This window comes from Heteronotia binoei, chromosome 12 (genome assembly GCF_032191835.1).
Source record: "Heteronotia binoei isolate CCM8104 ecotype False Entrance Well chromosome 12, APGP_CSIRO_Hbin_v1, whole genome shotgun sequence".
Lineage (NCBI taxonomy): Eukaryota > Metazoa > Chordata > Lepidosauria > Squamata > Gekkonidae > Heteronotia > Heteronotia binoei.
In genome coordinates this window covers 62113358-62135432 of record NC_083234.1, presented here as the reverse complement: position 1 = coordinate 62135432, position 22075 = coordinate 62113358, and the positions used below count along the sequence as shown (strand labels likewise).

Genomic DNA, 22075 nt, shown 5'->3' with positions numbered 1-22075 from the left:
TTGTGTCTCAAGGTTCTGGAAGTGCCTTTTCCTTTTTCCTAGTCCCCACTAGGATTCTGGTGAGTGCATCTACAAACAGCTTGTACCCCTGGAATGAGTATGCCGGAACTATGGTTTTGGAATGGTAATCTGCATGCTATGCACGTAGCCATAATGTTCTCCTGGTTGTTGCCATTGAAGCCATGGCTTTGGAGGAAAAAATCATAGAGTCCAAGGTAGCATCTGCTGTGAATGAGCAGTCTGTTGACACCATTCAGATGATGATTGTTGTCTGGTATCAGCTGAAGCACCTTTCTAGTCCAGACTATGGCTGCCTTGGATACTATGGATGCCACAGATGACTCTCCGATTGACATAGTTGTGGCCTCATGTGCTTTTCTTAGCATTAAATTGGCTCTTTTGTCCAGGCTATCCCTTATGGAGCCTTGACTGACAAAAGTCCTGAAGACTGTAGTACTATGACAGGTACATCAACCAGAAGGACCTACAAAAAACCATTAGCATATGATGGTAAGGCATAAAAAATTTAATGAAGCCTCAAAACTGCCTATTGGTCAGGGGCTTTGCCAATTCTGCTTTTCAAAAAACTCAGGGAAGGGGAAGACCTTCTGACTCATGTTGGATCTAGGGAAGAACTGCTGAGTTGTCTGTTTATAAAATATTTTTATTGTATTTTATTGTTTTATCATATGTTGTGCTCTGCACTGAGCCCTACAGGGAATGAGCGGAATAGAAATATACGAAATAAATAAAAATAAATACTCTCAATTTCTCTCCTTGATGAGCAGGAATATAACTGAAGGGCAAGTGATTCCCAGCAGACAGGAAGGAGAAAAGTCATTCCTATCTTCCTGAATAGATGGTGGGAATGGCCCACCACCAAGATGTCCTCTGCCCCAGAGGGAGAATGAAGGAAGTGTCCCTGTTGCTTCAAAAAAAAATCTACAACTTTATGCAGACTTCTTGATTCTTCGATTAAAATTAACATGATTGATTGACTAAAAATTGTTTAACTGGATGACAGCCCTGATTTGAATTCTTCTTCAGATCACTCCCCTCCATCCCAAGTCTTTTCCTTTTTAGAACTGGTATTACCAGCAACCAGAAGAGTGTTGCTTAATCTTACCTGTTTCATTGGAGAAACACCCTTTGTGAAACTTGCCCATGTAGAACTCCAGTCCAATTATGGCAAACATCACAATGGCGAAGAACAGAAGGAGCCCAATCTGAAGGAGGGGTACCATTGCCTTCATGATGGACTTTAGGACAACCTGCAAACCTAATGAGAACAAGGAAAGTAGCATTAGCCATTGACAGATGTTCAGAAGGACAGGTTTTACTATATGGAAGGTTAATTGTAAGCTAGCTCTACTTTATTGCATTGCTTGAATGAGCTATGAGCTGGAAGGGATATGGCTGTGACTCAGTGGCACAGCATCTGCTTTGCATGCCAATGAAAATGATCAGGCAAAAGACGATGTAAAAAGACCCATGCTTATAATCCTGGAGACCTCCTGCCAGCCAGAACAGACAACAGTGACTTTGATAGGCAACCATCTGACTCCGTATAAGACAGCTTCTTGTGTTTGTATGCAGAAATCGTTCATTGAGATCTTTTCTCTGCTTAGCAGGTGGCCGCAGAGGCAAGCTTTAAACCATGCAAATACAAAATTAACAAAACAGAGTAAATAAAATAAAATTGCTAGAAAATACACAGGCCAGAAAAGTTACTTCAGAGAGTAATCTTAGACAATTACTTTTAAATGATCTGTCCAGAATGAAAGCAAAGGGGAAGTTTAAACTTGGTAGGACTTAGTGTTTATATGGTATAGTCAAGGAGATAAGTTGCTGTTCAGAGATTATAGAACACTTGCTTTGTGCACAAAAAGGTCTCAGGTTCAGACCCCAGCAACACTAGGTAAATGATCTTAAGTAGTAAGTAGTGGGCTTGTAACTCAATAGAAGACAACTTTATATGCCTACATCTAAGAAAAAGCAATTAGCTTTATGAAAAGACCTGGGATTTGGCAATGCAATTTTTAAAATAATACATCAAGAAAAAACACAAGGATCACAGCAGAAACTAAAAATATAAAATGCTCTGAGCCTAAGAAAACATGAAATGGCTTCTCCCCCTACCAAACCCCTATCTACTCAGATTGGCAATGGCTCTCTAGCGTAATATCCCTTTTGGCTGTGGGCTCCCAGGCTAGAGTACTCACTAGGCACCAGTTCTTTGGTCCATCCAGTAGAGACAAGCCATCTAAAAGCATCAACCCTTTATTTACAAGGAGACCACTCCAACAAGCAACAGCTTCAACTGGCCATACATTGGAAAGTGAACATGCTTAAAACTCTTGTGATATATTGTTTTGATGAAGATATTGGATTTATACCCCACCTTTTACTCTGAATCTTAGAGTCTCAGAGCGGCTTACATTCTCCTTTACCTTCCTCCCCCACAACAGACATCCTGTGAGGTAGGTGGGGCTGAGAGAGCTCTCACAGAAGCTAGCCTTTCAAGGATATCTCTGCAAGAGCTATGGCTGACCCAAGGCCATTCCAGCAGCTGCAAGTGGAGGAGTGGGGAATCAAACCCGGTTCTCCCAGATAAGAGTTTGTGCACTTAGCCACTACACCAAACTGGCTCTCTAAATGGAAAGGTGGGGCTAGTGGGATTTGGCAATGTAATTTTTAAAATAAAACATCAAGGAGAAGCACAAGGATCACAGCAGAAACTAAAAATATAAAATGCTCTGAGTCTAAGAAAATATGATGGATGGGCATTGCAAGCTCCCCCTGAGTCTACTCAGACCGGCAATATTCTTGTATAATATTCCCCTTTGGCTGTGGGTTCCCAGGTTAGAGTACTCACTAGGCGCCAGTTCTCAGGTCCATTCAGCAGAGACAGGCTGGCTCAAAGCATCAACCCATTATTTGCAAGGAGTTTCAATTGGACACAAATGCTGCAAAAGTGAAACTGCTTTAGCTCCACTCCATTGAAATACATTGCAGCACAGAAAACGCTACAAGGAAAACACAGAATGGATTTTCCATTAAGGTCTCTGGGCTCAGACAGATCAGTCTATCTGGGTGCACTGACCTCAATGGAAAATCCATTCTGCATTTTCTTTGCAGCTTTGCAAGCCTAGAAGAGCTTCCAGCTGAAGCTGGCAAAGACAAGGCAAAAGGAGCTGGGAGTGTTGTTGTTGGCAGCCCAGGAGCTTCAAAGGGTGAAGACAGGAGGGGAAGGAGGGGGGAGAAAATTTCTGAAGGTCTGATTAAAGCCCTTCGTGGACCAGATGTAGATTGAGAGCCATAAGTTTGCCAGCTCTGTCCTAGAGAGTTGCAGTCTGGCAGAGTAGAGAATATTGAGCTAAATCAAACAGTGCTCTGAGCTTCACAAGATTCTTGGTTAAGTCTCATGGTTTGTGCATGTTAAAACCAATACCTTCCATTGTATTTACACTGAACCACAGAGGTTCAAAACACTGGCACAAAAACACAAAATCAATGGGCAAATTCTGCTCAAAGCAAACACATCTGCTCAAAGGCAAAGAAAGGACTATTAGGCATCTGAACTGCTAACTCTAACTTCCACTGCCTCCTCTCAGACAGTTATATGAATAGTACAGTAGTGTGAGCACACCAAAATAAGCTGTCAAAACAGGTGTCAGGCAGTGAACCCATTCCTCTCCACAGGGTTGCCAACTCTGGGCTGGGAAATTCCTGGATATTTGGGGGGTGGCACCTGGCATGGGGAGTTAGATCAGCAGCATATAGCGCTAGAGTCCACCCTCCAATGCAGGCATTTTCTCCAAAGAACTGAATTCCATCACCTGGAGATCAGTTGTAATTCTGGGAGATCTCCAGGCCCTACCTGGAAGTTGACAACCTCATACACAATACCTTGTATTAAACCCTCTTTACAAATGGTCAACAGAAATACAAGCCTGTGGAACTGTCTGTCAATCAACCCTCATGCCCTTCACAAATGCAAGAAGCACTTTCAATTAAAGCAGGAGAGATAAGAGCTGAAGCCAAGGAGACAACATAGTCAGATAATTTAATGCAGACAATGCAGAATGAGCTGTGGTAACATCTAGCTGCCAGTAGCCTCCTTCACTGTGATGATCACTTCCATGTGACAGGAAATTCAGATGAGGTCTCAAGGCCACATGCACCATTCATGTACTTGAAACCTTTTTCATGGTGTCTGCCCCCAAAGAGTTGTTGGTATGAAAAATCATCCATGCCCAGCCTATATTTTACCCCACCTTTCCTCCAAGGACCACTGTGTAACACAACCGTGCAGCACACATCCTTCTCCTCTCAACCATTTTGCCCTCACAACCACCTTGTGAGGTAGGCTAGGCTGAGAGAAAAGTGAATGGTTCAAGGCAACCCAGTAAGCTTCACGTAGGGATTTGAATCTAAGCTTCCTAGGTCCAGCATTCTAACCACTACACTCATGTCATTCCATCAACTACACAAAGCATTAACGAAAGGAAGGCAGATGGGGACCTCAGAAACCCCCCCTCTATAGACTATAGTGGTCCCCAAGTATTAAGTAAGAAGGGGGATTTAATTATTCATACCTAGGGATGGGGATGAAGTGATCCATGGACCTAATTTCATCATGGACCGGGGGTTGGTTTGTGGTCCATTTGCCTGGTTTGTGCATCTGTGGTTTTGATAGACAGCCTATAGACCATGATTTTTTTAGGTGGTCCATTTGGTCCATTGTAGCAGTTTGTGGGCCAGACATGTTGGCACTCAGGGAGGGTTTGAATCATCACAAGTGAGCTCAGAAGGCATTTCAATGCCTCCTGAGCCCAATCCTGGGTCACCACGCGGAAAGTCCATGGAAGTTCATGGTTCATGAAATTCATGAACCTCCACAGACCTCCATTTTTCTGATCCATGCCTATTCCTGTTCATACCACCTATCAGCGGGCCAAACTTAACATTACTGTTTTTAAAGAGGTCTGTATGGGTTCCCTAGACCCAGCTTGTGGGGAATTGTTTCAACAAAAAGAACCCAAACAGGCTTGGAATGGCGATGCAAGGAAAGGAAAGGCACTTACCTCCCCTCATGCCATTTTCCCACACAAAACTTACACACTGAACAGCAAAATCAGGGCAATAACTCCCCCACAGCATGGATTTCCCACAGGAAAATAGCTTCAGGGGAGACAAGAATCCTTCCTCCCTACACAGCATTGTTCAATCCAATGTTTTAAAAACAGTATAGTTTGGCCATGTGTAAGTGTAATTAGGGGCTCCATGCAGTTTGCCTTCTTCTCCAACAGGGAGAGGTCCTGGCCTCTATGGGATGAGACTGTTTAGAGCCCCACATCAGCACTGTCTGAAAGTATTGCCTGGGGAAGCAGCCACTAGAACAGTCAGCCTCAGAGCTTCAAGCGCTGAGGACTGGAGGGGGAGGGGGAGAAAGGAGCCCTGCAGTCCTTTGAGTTAAAACAATTTTATTTAGTAACGTATGGTAATAATAGCCAATACTAATAACATAAGAAAAAACACTCTATACCTATCCCATACATTACTCATTTTATCCTCCCCTCCCCCCATATCAAGACTCCCTCCAGTGTCAATTACTTAAAATACTAGAAGAGAAAAAAAGGTAACCTTATCACTTAAAGAATTTCCTTAAAGAGAAAACTACATATCATCCTACAAGAGAGAAAACAAAACCTATATAAACCAACTTAGTTATTATAATCCATCTTCATTCTTTTTTTAAAAAAAAAGAGAAAAAACTCAATTATTATCAAAAATCACCCAATGTCCCTTTATTTTCTCTTCTTTTTCCACATATCTTCTAAACTTCTCCCACTCCATTTTAAAACTCTCCAACTCATAGTCTTTTAAAAGTCTTGTAAGTTTGTCCATTTCACTCCAAGACATAACTTTTAAAATCCAGTCCCATTTTTCTGGTACTTTATCTTGCTTCCACAACTGTGCATACAATGTCTTAGCAGCTGAAAGTAAGTACCAAATTATTGTTCTATCTTGTTTTAGAAAATTTTCCATTTGTAATCCCAATAAGAAAGTTTCTGGAGTTTTCTTGAATTCATAGCCCAAAATGATTCTTGTTGAATCATTTACCAAAACTGTTTTGCTTTTTCACAAGTCCACCACATATGGTAGAAAGAACCCTCATGTTTTTTACATTTCCAACATCTATCTGACACCTTATTGTTCATTTTTGCCAGTTTTTGGGGTGTCATATACCATCTATGCATCATTTTGAAACAATTTTCTTTAATATTATAGCATGTCAATATCTTCATAGAGTTCTTCCATAAGTATTCCCATGATTCCATTTGTATTTCCTTATTTATGTTAATTGCCCACTTTATCATTTGCGATTTTACTACTTCATCTTCTGTAGACCATTTCAATAGTAATTTATATATTCTTGAAATTAACTTATCATTATCTACAAGCAGAACTTTTTCCAACTCAGTTTGCTCTTTTCTTATTCCTTCATTTTTAATATTTTTTTCTACCAAGCTCTTAATTTGTTGCATTTGAAACCAATCATATTTGTTATTTAATTCTTCAGCCGTTTTTAATTCTATCTTACCGCCTTGTATTTTTAACAGTTGACTATATGGTAACCACTTTTCTTCAATCATCGCAGGAGATAGTTTTATTATTTCTGTTGGCACGATCCACAACGACTTCCTTTCATCTCCATATTTTTTTATATTTTATCCACGTATTTAACAAATTTCTTATATAGTGATGAGAAAAAAAACCATCCATCTTATTTTTTCCCTAATACATATATGCGTGCCAACCAAATATATTTCCATGTCCTTCCAATGCTAAAAGTTTTTTATTTAATAATGTCACTCGTTCTTTTATCCATACCAAACATACTGCTTCGTGGTATAACTTTAAATCTGGTAACTGAAATCCTCCTCTTTCTTTTGCATCTATTAAAATTTTCATTTTGATTCTTGCAGTCCTGATTAAAGCTGTGGGTCGGCTGGTTCTAGACCACAGGCCAAACATTTAACACCACTGGCCTAGAGTCTTAACAGTGAATTTATTTTTCCAGATTCTATCCAACATCCTCTGTTTGGGTGCTAAAAACTCCCCTGCCTTCTAAGGGCAAGCCTTCAATCTTTGCTCTGGTATCATTTCATAGTGCAGTGGTCCAAAACCACAAACATATGCATAGCACTACAGCCAAAGTCATGGCACCACTGGCCATCTCCACAACATGGCATCAGCTAATTCTCTAGCTTAATGCTCTCAGCCTGGAAAACCTTAGCAAAGGACCACTTGTCTTCGGACAAGGTATTAAGGTGTTGAATGATGTGCTTCTAAAGAAACATTTGATACTGCCCCATAATTGCATTATTTGCCATGTATCATGAGAGTGCTGCAGGGGTATATATTTTTTTGCATAGGGAATCTAATTTTCTCCTTTCTTTACTGAAAGGAGACGCATGTGTCCCAGATCAACGTTTCATAGGGTTAACCTCCATCACCAGGGAATTGGCTACAGGGTGTGCAGAAAGGAATTTGCACCCCTCCTTCTTAACTTTATATGTAGTCTCTGATTTCCTCGCTAAGGGAGATTGAGGCAGTCTTGGCCCACACTCCTTTCACAATATCAACCAGGCCCTGCAGCATAGGAAAAGTTACTGGCCCAATGAAGAAGAATACAGTACTTTGAGCACCAGATCAAATAGCTGAGGATCAGAGCAAGCCACATCCAGTTCCAGGGACTTGACCATGTGAATGAACTATTTGGTATAAAGGTGCAAGTCCTTAGTAGGGGAGATGGAGCCAGGTTCACTGACCACTTCATCAAGGAATGGTTCCAACAGCACATCAGACTCTCTGAATCTGCGGCTCCTTCCTTCTTTTCTAATATGTCCTGTGGTACCTGGGGTTCAATGAAGAGTGATGTCAATGATCATGGTGGAAATTCTGAACCCTGTCTCAGAACTGAGGCTGGGAGTGGAGGCTTAAAGAAGAAGAATTGTTGATCCCCAAGGCAAGGTGCCAGGCCAGTACACAGGTAAAGACATTGTTGGATAAGGAAACCACAGAACTTGTAGAGGGCCCCACTAAACGGGAACCAATGGAATCAGAATGCTAGTTGCCTCCAACGTTCTCTTTTTTGGTGGAGGCTGAATCAAATCTGGAGACAGTGGCTGAACCTCAATGGTTTCATTGTTGTCTGAGGGCTCAGGGCTAACTGCCAGAGTCAAGGCGGTGATAGAGTATGTGAACAACATACCCTAAGAACCGCCTATGATGGCAAAGAGCACTTGGCAGAGGAGTCTTTAGGTCTAGACTTATGACTTCTTAGAGAGGTTCCAATAAACTTCTCAGTGCCAGAACCGACTTCAGAGCCAAAAATGTGTCCTGTTCCAATAAAGATCCTGAGGACACTGACTCCACTGAGAGACTTTGGACCTGAGGCTCCAGTTCTTTGACCATCTGAGAGTGCTAGTCTTTCTCCAAGAGCCCAAGCACTCGCTCCCATAGGAAAGCTTTTAGTCCAGAAGCCATCTCTCAATGCACCTTCAGGGTAAGCGGGTGGCACTCCCTGAAGCAAATCAGACAATGCTCATGGTCACCTCACTGAGCCATCCTGATGCCACATTCACTGCACTTTTTAAAAAGAGCCATCACAAGTAGAAACAAGTCTCACCATACACTGAGGTAAAACAGTGAACAACTAGAAAGAGGTCCTTTCTCTACAGCAGCAAAAAGTGATAGTTTGAGTGAGAAACACCTGCTTGCGTCGGTGGGGAGGGGAAGTGCTCCAAAGCCCAGAAAGAACTAAGCCTGCACATGCACAGTCCCACATGGGCTGCACAGAACCCCCGAAGATGAACACACTCTTCTAAACCATGCACCTTTTTATTAATCAATGAAAGTAAACATATGTGTTCCAACATAAGCTTCTGCACACATAACTGGATCAGACACATAATGGCTGATTTACTTGCAGTTCCTCAACCCAATCCTGTAGCCAAGGCTATGCACATACAGCTTGAAGTACTCATCAGGTATAGTAGGTAATAAATAGTTTGCTAGGGACTTGTTTTGTGTGTGTGTGTTCCTGCTTTCCCCTCCCCCCACTAATTGGTGCTATTCAGAATGTCTGACCAAAGCTATACACAATAGCTCCACTGCTGTGTAAGCCTGCCTACATTTTGGAGTTTAAATTACCAATTTTGTTTCCAGTGTGGAACTGGTATATTAGGGATCCTCCTCTACTTGTTTGATTTCTGAATCCTATGCAGAACTTTGTGCATGCACACTCTGGCAAAGATTTAAGCTCATTCACAGCTTTCCACCCTTGACATTAAACAAAACACTTCAAACAAGCAATCTTGTATGACTGAAATATGGTTCTTTTGTTCAGGAGCACAAACACTGCATAAAAGAATCTTGAAACAAACAACCACGCTAGGGAACAGGGCTGGAGGAGTGGAAGAAGCAAATGAACTGAAGGAAGTGAAAGCTACATTAAACTATGCTCCAGTTCTGGAATTAATTTTAGAAGATACTCCTAATTATGGCAGAATGCAAGAAGAGTGGGATGCAGGGCAGAGCTCATCCTCAGGACAATTATAAAATGAAACTAGGGAAATCCACTGATTGCTTAATCCCACACAATATTTTAACAAGAGATCAGAAACCCAAAGACTACCTGGCACAGGTTTGAAAAACAAAAATCCTTGGTGAGGTTAAGTAACTGACTTCCCTAGCAAAAGGCACAAGGAACTAGCTGCCCTAGTAACATTGTGGCTTCTTAACTGGGTCCACGGACAATGCTCACTGTACTCTAGGGCCAGTCTGAATGAAAGAACTGAGGGAATGAAGGGGAAAAGAAGGATGTGAACACTCTGTATTGGTCCTCAGTAACATCAGGGACAAAAGAGCTGCAGATCTGATGCTGAGCTAAACAACTTACAGTCACTGCATGGCAATCTTTTCAGTGAGATCAATAAGTCCTTCAGTCACTTGCAGTACAAGGTTCTCTCTTTCGGCAGCTCAAACCAAGCTTACTATGGCCTAAGGCACCTTACCTAAAGAGGAAGTTCTCATTGTAGCTTAAACTGCAAATTTTGCCCACTGCAAGACGCTTAAAACCAAGAATGTCAAATACATTGCATATTTTAACCAGTGTGAAATGGATTTCAACTATCAAGACCCTGCCCAGTCCTCACAGGATTTACAAAAATTGAAATTTGTGAAGGGCGCTGATAATTCTTTGTTAGAGATCTCTAGCATCTCATGAAACTACAGATCCTAGGATTTCTGTGGCCAGGATTGGAACTGTTGCAGCGCTTCATGTTGTAAAATGAAAATGTGATGGGACTTAAGCTCACCTAGGTGCCAGCCCAATCAACCTTGTAATCTAGACTTCTAATCCTTTCTAATGTGTGTGGAGGTTGTCGGTGCTTCCTTGGCATGATGGGGTTTGTGCCAGAAGTCCTGTGGAGAAGATACTCTCCAGACAACATCAGAAAGGTGTGGAGAAAGGTACTACTGGCCATTCCTGGCAGCAATATGCTCCCTGGGAAGCCAGACAGACAGACTCCCTTCAGTCTGAGCAACCTGTCACTCCACTTCTTTGTGCACCTCCAAACTAGTCCACTTACCTTCTGCCTCAAGCCTACCTCTCTCCAGACTGTCAGCTTGCCATCAGCAGGGGCTAAAGTTCACAAAGTCATAATTAATTAGCTAGGGTTGCCAGCTCCAAGCTGGGAAATATCTGGAGATTTTGGGGTGGAGCCTGAGGAGGGCAGGGTTCGGGAGGGGGGAGGACTTCGATGGGGTATAATGCTACAGAGTCTACCTTCCAAAGAGGCCCTTTTCTCCAGATGAACTGATCTCTGTTGCCTGGAGATTAGCTGTAATAGTGGAAGATCTCCAGCCGCTACCAGGAGGTTGACAACCCTAGCAGAGGTAGAGAGGAACAGATTCACTTTACCTAGCCCTGAGAGTCCAGGTTGCAAGCTCACAGCCATAATGTGATGTGTTTATATCATTTCAGAAATAAAAGACGTTTTCTCCCATAACACATGTGACTGTATGTATGGGACAGAGTCCTGTGCAGGTGTTACCAGTAGGTACAGAACCCAGCCTAAGCTATATAGCGATAAGAGAAAAGACACTCCAAATGTGATCAGAAACAAACTATATCTTACTTTTTTCTCTAAAAGAAATCACCTGCTTTCCCCTAGAGTCATAAGTTTTCGCAGCAACAATCAAAGAAGAAATCAAAAATCATAATAAATTCTAAAACAATCAACTACCAATGAAACCAGAAAAGCATAGTACAAATGTATAATCAGTATCTACGTGCAGGGGAGGGGAAAAATCCATAACCTCATCCATCAAATTTCTGGGTTAATAACCTGGGACTTGAAATTAAGAAGGAAAGGATCCAGGTATAAAGCTGGAAATGGTTATTCCCTAGGCAGGGAGCCAATACAGAGAAGACCTTCTGCCTGGTAGTTCTCTGCCTCTCTTCCCAAAGTAAGGGGCACATGGAACAGGGCCCGAGCATACGATTCAAATTCTCAAGCAGGTACAATTGCATGTGTTCTTCTGTTGTGCTCCAACCCTGAAAAGGAGTTTGGGGAGTTCATTCTAGTGCATGCTAAGCCCTACTAGATCCTTGCTTGGCTAGTTTGGTGTAGTGGTTAAGAGCGGTAAACTGGAGAACTGGGTTTGATTCCCCACTCCTCCACATAAAGCCAGTTGGGTGACCTTGGGTCAGTCAAAGCTCTCTCTCAGTCCCACCTACCTCACAGGTGTCTGTTCTGGGGAGAGGAAGGGAAGGTGATCGTAAGCCACTCCAAGACTCCAGGTAGTGAAGGGTGGGGTATAAAACCAACTCTTTCTTAAAAACTTATCTCCTTAAGAAGTGGGCCATCTCTCTGCCTCAGGGCAGCATTTGTTTGCTCCTTTATCACCAGTAAACTCACAGAATATATATACATCATGATCGACACCACCAAAATCATGCAGACTTCCTTCTTTCCACTGGAGGTAGTCGTTTGCTTAACTGAAAGTAGGAAACATAAACAACCACTTAAAGCAGTGAATTGTACATAAGGTGAAGTCATACAGTATGCTCAGTCCTTTATAAGGACAAAATTAGGTGAAGTATTATAATATGCACAGTCTTTCTTGGGACCAAAAGGCCTCCAAATGGTTTCAAGTCGCTCCTCATTATAAACATAACTTTCACTGTACTTGAAGGATTGATTTCCATTGTAAACGTTGTAATCTTTTGCATTAAGCCTGTGGAAGCTTCAGATAAACGGAGGCAGAGAGGCGCCGCCTTCGTAGCTGTCTGCTACTGTTGGCTTTTTTGTACAGCAGTTTGACTTGTGAAGAAGACTCTACTTTGCCAGTTCTTGGCTGAAACCATTTGGAGGCCTATTGGTCCCAAGAAAGACTGTGCATATTATAATACTTCACCTAATTTTGTCCTTATAAAGGACTGAGCATACTGTATGACTTCACCTTATGTACAATTCACTGCTTTAAGTGGTTGTTTATGTTTCCTTTATAAATTTCAATGAAAATTTGTTGATTATATTGGAGGATGGTTTAATCACAGAACCCTTAGGGGCTCCCCTGCTAGTCATTTATCTGTGATTCTCTATTCATATTGGGTTAACTGAAAGTAGGGGCAGTGTCTGGCTTGACACTCAGTTCCAGACACTGATATGTGCACATCACCATGAAACCTGTTGCACTCACTTGGAATTCCTGAGACAAGCTTCAGCGGCCTCAACACTCGGACAGCTCTCAGAGTCCGCAGGTCAAACTGGGTCCCGGCTGTAGCCAGAATCCTAATTGTAGGAGGGAGAGAAAGAAAGAAATTGTATCAATTGTGAGCTTTTCAGGATTTGAACAGAATCAAGTTACTATGAATATTCAAGTTTATGAAACCTAGTTATGAAAGTCCCTAGCCTCAGGTTGTAAGGTTTCTGGTTTAAACTTCCAACTCCATAGCAGTGGAGCACTGAATCAGCATTGCTTGTCTGCCATCACAAATAAAAAAAATGTGACTTTGCAGCAGTCCTCTGGTTTTGCACACAAGGGTCGTTTTCGCACTCACCTTCTGCCGGCGCAATCCCCCTCTTCACCGCGCAGGATCTGCGCGGATTTCGCACTAAACACTGCGGAGCAGCCAGAAAAGCCGGAAGCTCCCGGCGCAAAAGCCGCTCAAACTGAAACCGCCAAAAAGCAGTTTGGCGTTTGCGCGGCTTTTGCAACGGGAGCTTCCGACTTTTCTGGCTGCTCCGCAGCGTTTAGTGCGAAATCCGCGCAGATCCTGCGCGGTGAAGAGGGGGGTCGCGCCGGCAGAAGGTGAGTGCGAAAACGACCAAGACAACAGTGCCAATTGAGGACTCAGAAGCTTGTACAGGAATGTCATGGCCTAGTGATCTACTGTGAAATTGTACAACTAGGCCTCAAGAGCTCAATCTTCAGGCAAAGGAGGGACTAGTAGTACACAGCCTAGGGTCACCAGGTCCCCTTGTCACACCAGTGAAAGCCATTCCAAGAGGCCCCTGACATGATGGCAACACTCTGAAGTGACATTATGTTGGGGATGTCATGCAGCAGCAGTCTGGTTTTGGGGCAAAACCTGTGGTAAAACCGGCTTCAAACCATAGAATTTCCCCCTCAAACTGTGTGACACCCCCAATGTGATGACATCACTTCCGGGTGACATCGTCTCATGGCCATTCCAGCAAAGAAGGTGAACATATGAAGCTGCCTTATACTGAATCAGGACCTTAGTCCATCAAAGGCAGTATTGTCTACTCAGACTGGCAGAGGCTCTCCAGGGTCTCAAGCTGAGGTTTTTCATGCCTGTTTGCCTGGACCCTTTTTAGTTGGAGATGCCGGGGATTGAACCTGGGATCTTCTGCTTACCAAGCACAAGCTCTACCACTGAGTCACCATCCCTCCCCTAAAGGATGTTGGGAAGTCCCACAGCAACATCGCTGTGTGGGTGATGGAGTTTCCCCTGCTGGCCAGCTGAAACCCTAAAAACTGGGGGGGAAACCCTGCTGGTTAGATATGTTAGCTACATTCGAAACAGTTGACCACCAGCTACTGGCTCACTGCCTCACCAACATGGGGGTACAGGGTTCTGCTCTTCAATGGTTTACCTCTTCTCTCTAAGGCCGGGGACAAAGGATGGCTATAGATTGTCCCGGAGGCACCCACTTGTATGTGGTGTGCCCCAAGGGCAGTTCTCTCTCCAATGTTATTTGACATCTATATGTGCCCCCTTGCCCAGATTGTCTGGAGATTTGGGCTGTAGTGCCATCAGTATGCCGATGACACCCAGCTGTATCTATTGATGGGAGGCCAGTCCGGCTGCACCCCGGAACATCTGGACCTGGCATTACAAGCCATAATGAAATGGCTCAGGCAGAGTTAACTGAAACTGAATCCAACAAAGACGGAGGTCCTGTGCCTAAGCCACGGCAGTCTGGGAAGGGAGATCCCTTTACTGACCTTTGATGAGGCGCCTTTAGAGCCAGCTTCTAGGATCAAGAGTCTAGGGGTGCTCCTGGAGCCTTTATTAACTATGGAGGCCCAGGTAGCAGCCACTGCCAAATCCACATTTTATCATCTCAGGCGGATAAGGCAGTTGGTCTCATACCTAGAATGCAGTGACTTGGCAACAGTGATCCACATGATGGTCACCTTGAGAATAGACTACTACAATGCCCTCTACATGGGGCTGCCCTTGACACAGATTCAGAAGCTGCAACTAGTGCAAATGTCAGAGCCCTGCTCATATGAGCCTCAGAGAGCACTTTGAACAAGTACACAAAATCTCTTCATGATCCCCAGCTCAAAAGAAGCATGACTGACCACCACTAGAGCAAGAGCCTTTTCAGTGGCAGCCCCTGCTATATGGAACGCCCTGCCTGAAAACATCAGGGCCCTGTGGGGCTTGCCACAATTCCGCAGGGCCTGTAAGACAGAATTGTTTAAACTAGTGTTTAATAAATAACGGGGAGGCGACCACTATTGCACCATCCCACAGCACTGACACCTGAATCATCCCAGCACAAATCCAGAGTGCCAAGTAACATCTTATAACATCAATATATGCAGTGCTCAATAAGAATTAAAACCCGCCATCTGGATCCTAGTGAGTGAACCTGAAACTACTACATATTTTAAACCAGGAGTGTCGAACTCATTTGTTATGAGGGCCAGATCTGACATAAATGAGACCTTGTTGGGCCAGGCCATGTCGGGTTGGGTCAAGCCATGTCAGCCCAGGCCAGGTGTGTACCTATTTAAGATTAGGTAGCAGAGATATAAATTTTATAAAGAACACATACAAGCACAAATATATATTTTTAAAAAACTTAAAACATTAGCACTCATTGGTATTAAAGATGCTTTCTTTGTATTTCTCCCAAGGGATCCAGGGAACTGGGCAAAGGAAGCTCTGGATTTTCCTTCCTTCCCCAGGGGACGGGGGGGGGGGCTCAGCCAACAGAAGGAAGAGAGGGTTGGCTCAGTAGCTCAGCTGTGCAACTGAGAGAGTCTGACAAAGCAAGCTATTCCTCCCCAGTTCCTCTCCAAGAAAGGAGCCTCAGTCAATGGAGAAAGCAGAGGTTTTGCTCTGTAGCTCCTATGTGATTGAGCAAGCCTGGCAAAGCAAGCTGTTATGCAGAAGGAAGCAAGATATAGGGAGAAGGGAGCAGATGACAGCCAGTTGCTTGGGGGCCTGATAGGAGCCCTCCAGGGGCCTGACTCAGCCCCCGAACTGCATGTTTGACATCCCTGTTTTAAACTGTATGAACTGTTGAAATGTTCTAATGATTTTATTGTACCATGATTTTAATATTATGCTTTTTTAACTGTTGTTAGCTGCTCTGAGCCCGTTAGGGGAGGACGAGATATAAATGTAATAAAATAAAGGAATAAATAAAATTGACTTAGTTCAATCTTAAGCCACCCATTCTAGGAATACACATTCTAGGCCTAGATTTGCGTATGGCAACCCAGTCCGTTCCTGATCACAGCTTGTGTGCTTGTTAAGCATCATGTGAATCAGCCTTGCAAAACTTCCTTCCTCTCCCATGGTCTTTTTGTTCTCTGTGTTCTGTACCAGCCAGTATATTTCCTAGCTGGGTAAGTAGTTTTGGATATCTCTTCCTCCTCCAAGATGTTGGACAGGGATGCTATGTTCTGAGACAGCCAGCACCCTGCTGCATGCTGAAACAACGGAGGATGTTGCAAGCTGACAGAGTCATCTTGCAAGGTCTTTGCAAGCTCAGTGAGAGAATAGAACAGATTTCCAAATGTGGCTGCAAATCAAACAGAAAATACCTCCTCAAGAACCTTGATCTGAGTGAGTAAAATACAGCAGATATTGGAGAGGAGATTGCCAAGGAAGGAAGGAATTGCAGGCCACTCTGGGTCTCAAGTAGAAGCCGCAGAGCTGGAGGCAAGTAGCCAGTCCTCTCAAGGTATGACACACCTGTCCCCAGCCAATACGAAAACATGAGCTACTGAACTGACACACAAGCTGCTGAAGGTAATTTGAAGCAATAACTATCATGTTCAGAGATGTCTCATTTTGAGCTCCCATCCTCATGCCAGCACTTGCTCACTTTCTTCCCCACATTTTAATTGCTCATTTATAAAATATTGGATGCCTGGCAGGAGCAAACACTTCATGCAAAAGTTAATCATCAGATATTCCCATCAATGGCACAATTGGTCTCTGGTGACTTTCAAGATGGATTTGCCTTGGTCTGCACAAGGGAGACTAACTTACTGGGCACCAGAGGCCACTCGACTCTCCAACTTTATCTTTAAATCTGTCAAAGTCTAAATGCAGCAGAGAACAGAGCAACAGTTGGACACCAAGATGGAAAGGATATGTAGCTGGTTCCCTTCCAGTTTATATACTACTCTCTTCCTGCTGTACTCAGAAGACTCCTGTCTTATGTAACGCACCTGTAGGACCTACAACTATATTCTCAGACACAAAATAACTATATTCTCATGCGGCACAGTCTTCGTTCTGCAGTGCTATCATTAGAATACAAAAGAGCCCTGCTAGATTAGAATAAAGATGCATCTAATTCAGTATTTTATACTGACAGGGATCAGCAGGATGCTTCTGAGAGGCCTACAAGCAGGGAACCAAGGCAAAACCTTCCCTACCCCATGGCTTTGCCTCCAGCAGCTAGTATTTAGAGGCACTCTGCAAACAAAAGCTCAGTTTTGTTAACATTATATAACTAATACCTAAGAGTTGGCCTTTGGGCAGAGAGGCAAATTTATCCGTACCAGCCAGTATATTTCCTAGCTGGGTAGTAGTTTTGGATATCTCTTCCTCCTCCTCCTCGGCAGGTTTCCTGCCCATTGGCCCTTGCAGCACCACAACTGGTTTCATTGTGGCCAGCGTACCATCTAATTCAAATTCCAAACTTTTAATGGCATAACAATTGCAATTGCAAATAAGTGTACACAGAATGTGAAAAGTTAAACATAGGAGATAAAATCAAAAAGAAACAGAGATTACATGTGCATTTATACAAGATCAGGTTTCAATGTGTGCCATCTAATTCTTTGAAGCCCACACGGGAGAAGGCTTCACTCCCCCTCCTTCCTGGAACTTCCCATTTTCTCCATGGGAATTAATCTTGGTCATCTGGAGATCAACTGTAATAGCAGGAGATCTCCAGGCACTACCTGGAGGCTGGTAAGCCTACCCTGGCATGGGGTCTGTAGTACCTCAGGGAAGCTTGCAGTTTACCCATTCCTCCACCGTTAGCTGCTTCAAGGTGGAAACTAACTGCCAACCACAAGGACCACTGGGAAAGGGCCCTTCCCACTTTCCAGAAACATGAGTCAGGTGCTACATTGGGAGAAAAGGCTCAGAAGATCCAAAGGTACTGTTTGAAAGAGCCACATGTGGCTCCCGAGCCACTGCCTATCACTGCTCTAGAAAAACTCAGTCTTTGGAAATGTACCTTATAAGTGCTGTATGCATTACCTGATTCAGACACTTGGACTTCTCGCTGTGCCCCTGGAACATCTAGATATTGCCTGGACATGCATTCCACTTATCCCACATAAAAAGGTCTGAATAACAATGAGATAAAAGTTCTATCCATGGTCTTACAGGTATTATTACAGTCAGATATTTGACTGGAAAATTGTGTCCTGTAATTTGAGATCTAGTCAAGTTCTTGGGAATTATCTTCATAGGATTCTTGGTGTTTCAAGCAACACTGTCTTCTGGAGCTGAGCTAGTGCTATTTGCTGAATGCCCAGAATGTCCAAGTGTTTCTTGAGACTTCTAGGCACTGCTCCAAGGGCTCCAATGACAACTGGCATGATGCTAACCATAATAATAATATATTACAGGGGTGGCCAATGGTAGCTCTCCAGATGTTTTTTGCCTACAACTCCCATCAGCCGTAGCCAGCATGGCCAGTGGCTGGGGATGATGGGAGTTGTAGGCAAAAAACTTCTGGAGAGCTACCGTTGGCCACCCCTGATATTATATAATAGAATAATTAATACTTATTATTATCATTATCATGACCAACAACATAACAATATTATGCCTCCACTGTCAAGTGTTGTACAATTACTACATATTAATGGATCGATACAACCTACAGGTTCACACACAAAAAAAAGCCCGTAAGCAGAAGGAAGATGAAGGGACAGAAATTAGAGGATAAAGACTTAAGAGGAAAAGTTATGTTTTCACAAAGGAAAATAAAAGTCCTACATCCATGACATATCTCTACATAACCAATGATCATTGGAATTAAGTGGGATGGAACCTGCTGGCCTCTCCTCCTTCTCATGACTGAATGCACTAGCTGCACTTCCTGCATTCTTGCATTTACCTCATATATGCATAGCACCTAAAAAAAAGTAAGGTAGTCCCCTGTGCAAGCACCGGTCGTTTCCAACTCTCAAATGACATCGCATCGTGATATTTTCATGGAAGACTTTTTACGGGGTGGTTTGCCATTGCCTTCCCCAGTCATCTACACTTTTCCCCCAGCAAGCTGGGTACTTGTTTTACTGACCTTGGAAGGATGGAAGGTTGAGTTAACCTTGAGCCAGTTACCTGAACCCGGCTTCTGTCAGGATCAAACTCAGGTCGTGAGCAGAGAGTTTGGACTGCAGTACTGCAGCTTTACCACTCTGCTCCACGGGGCAAACTGTTTACAAACTATTCATAGGCTCTGTCCTGATGATCAAGAACAAACACTCCTTATCACAGAGAAGGGACCTATGCCCACACTGGGGTGAATAGGCAGAGGCAGGGCCAGTATATTTGGTCCTGCTCCCATTCCACACTGACTTCTCTGTCCCACAAGGGACATGTGTTCAGAACTACAAAAAGAACTCCTAGGCTCTGTACGTGAGGAGAGCAAACAACAGAAGCAGAGTGACATAAGTGAAGGAAGAGATGAAGAAGAAGGAAACTAGACCAGAAGAAGAAGAAGACTGCAGATTTATACCCCGCCCTTCTCTCTGAATCAGAGACTCAGAGTGGTTTATAATCTCCTATATCTTCTCCCCCCACAACAAACACCCTGTGAGGTGAGTGGGGCTGAGAAGGCTCTCACAGCAGCTGTCCTTTCAAGGACAACTCCTGTGAAACTCCTGTGAAAGCTCTGGCTAACCCAAGGCCATTCCAGCAGGTGCAAGTGGAGGAGTGGGGAATCAAACCCGGTTCTCCCAGATAAGGGTCCGCACACTTAACCATTACACCAAACTGGCCGTTTCACTGTGAAACAAGCACTGCTGCAATAATGAATGGTCTTCGGTTGACTAGTCAGTTTGTATCTCCCTGGAGATTGTGCTGTATCACAAATCAGAGGAATCATAACATTCCAACCTGATGCAAGCCACACCAATCCACAGCGCTTCTTTTTGTAGGGGTGGGGAGAGTCCACCTGTAGGGCTACTCTTCCTGCCTTGTGGAGAGGGTCCATTTAAACTGGGCCAGCCATACAGCTGACCATACAGTTGTTCTCCAGCAACAAAGATCCCACCATACTTCTAGGCAAACTGTTCCAATGGTTTTAACACTCTTCCAGGAGGAAAGATTCAGGTGAATAGCTGTGTGAGGTCTGAAGCAACAGAATGACATTTGAATCCAGTGGCACCTTTAAGACCAACAAAGTTTGATTCTGGGTATAAGATATCTGAACTTTGTTGGTCTTAAAGGTGCCACTGGATACTTCGTTCTGTTCTAGGGACACTTTATTCTGTTCTAGGGAGAATGTTCCTTCTTATATCTACTCAATCATCCAGAGGTAAAGACCAGAAGATACAGAGATAAACTAATTTCCTTCTTCCTTAAAACAGATAATCCTTCAGGTTTATATGGCTCTGCTTTTTCAAGGCTCCCCATCTGTTTCCACCATGAGCATGACATCCACCCCACCTATGAGAATGACAGGAACATTCAGGACCCTTAACAGGTTATTGGGAGCTAATACGAATACTTCTGCCTGACTATGTGACAATATACAGCTCCTCCACGGCTAATTCCCACTTGGTACTGTTAGGTGGCAAATAATACCAGCCCTCAAGTGAGAAGAAAGCTGTAATTAACCAAAAACTTCTGCTAACTTTGTAAAATTCATATATAAATGCTGTCTTTCATTTCTGTGAGCTCCCTTTTCCCCAGCACTCCCACTGGAGCCTCTCAGAAGTGAATGTAGCTAGCGAGGAAGCATTATTAAACATTTTTTGAGAGAGGGAGAATTTAGAGATCAAAGGAGCCAAATGACAAGCATGACCTGGGGAAAAAAAACTTAAAGGAAACGTTCTCATGAGCACATAAAGCAAAGGAGAGTTAACAAGGAAAAATGGCATTACAGATAAAACAAACCAGGAGATAGAAAAAATGTGACCCAATACAAGGGGAAGGAAATAGATTTATACCCTGACACGCCTCTTCAGCAAGGAGATTCATTCTAATTACTTTCCTAGAGAATAGGATGATTATTAAGATAAAACAGATGATAGTCTTGATGCTTCAGTATTGCCAGATATAACCTAATAATATGCACAGCCAGATAAAATTGGGTCCTTTTAGGAAGACACTCTGCACAGATACACAATTGCTCTCCTCTCTGATGCCCAATCTCCAATTGTTATTCAATTGCTTCTCTGTCACATTTTTTCACTCCACATCTCCTAAGATTTTCAGAGGATATGTTTCTCATATCCTTCCTTTCTGTATTTCAAGAAGGCCTAAGCTAGTCTCCAAATAATATATTAAAATACAGTACACCAACAGACAATTTAGCATCATAACAAAAACAGCATAAAACAGAAAAACAATTCAGTCTCAAATTATACAAAAGTCCAGAAAACATCTCTAACAAGCTTAGCAACAAGATATCAATGTGAATACTTTACATACTAACAGAAGAAGGCCATTCCTTAAGACACAACCTGTAACAAAAAACAGATAAAGCACGAGCCATAATAAAAGCTGCAAGGATCTGCCAAAGCAGAGAGCGCCACAAGCAGGGCTGAATGGTTACAAGTGGGAACCCATAAGTCTTGCCTGGTGGAGGGAGGGATTCATTTCCCCTTCCTCTACTATTTCTTCTTTCCCTTCTCTGAAAGTCCCCAGATCATTTCACCCTTTTTTCTTTCCTTCTCTCTTTCCCACCCAACAGCCAACTTACCTTTGGCTGCCATTCTGTTTTCAACTCCCCCGTGGCAGCCTATGACTAGGAAAATTATGATCTAGTCATGTGGTGCTGGTTGCTGGCCCAGGTCCACTTGCAAGGTAAGGAACTGTCAAGGACTGTGGGGGGAGACATCACTTTCCCCCATATCCTTCTCTCCTCATTACTTCCCCTTCTTCTCTTCCTGGGCAACCCTCACATCCTCTCCTCTTTTCTTACCTCTTTCTCTCCTCCTCAGCCATTCACCAAAATCCCTTGTATCTGTTTCACATATTCAGCTACATTTATTATTTATTTACTTCATTTCTACCACTCCTTTCTTC

The 22075-nt window shown here is 43.3% G+C and overlaps 1 protein-coding gene across 9 annotated transcripts in view; it reads right to left on the bottom strand.

Moving 5' to 3' along the window:
* CACNA1B (calcium voltage-gated channel subunit alpha1 B) overlaps positions 1-22075 on the bottom strand; it is a 490529-nt gene that overhangs the window by 306514 nt on the left and 161940 nt on the right. For all 9 annotated transcript variants that reach the window (XM_060251289.1, XM_060251281.1, XM_060251280.1 and 6 more), the window contains 2 exons: positions 12778-12869; positions 1127-1279 (listed from right to left, as the gene is read on the bottom strand). In XM_060251289.1, the coding sequence (XP_060107272.1) occupies positions 1127-1279; positions 12778-12869 (245 nt within the window). The remainder of the gene's footprint in view (positions 1-1126; positions 1280-12777; positions 12870-22075) is intronic.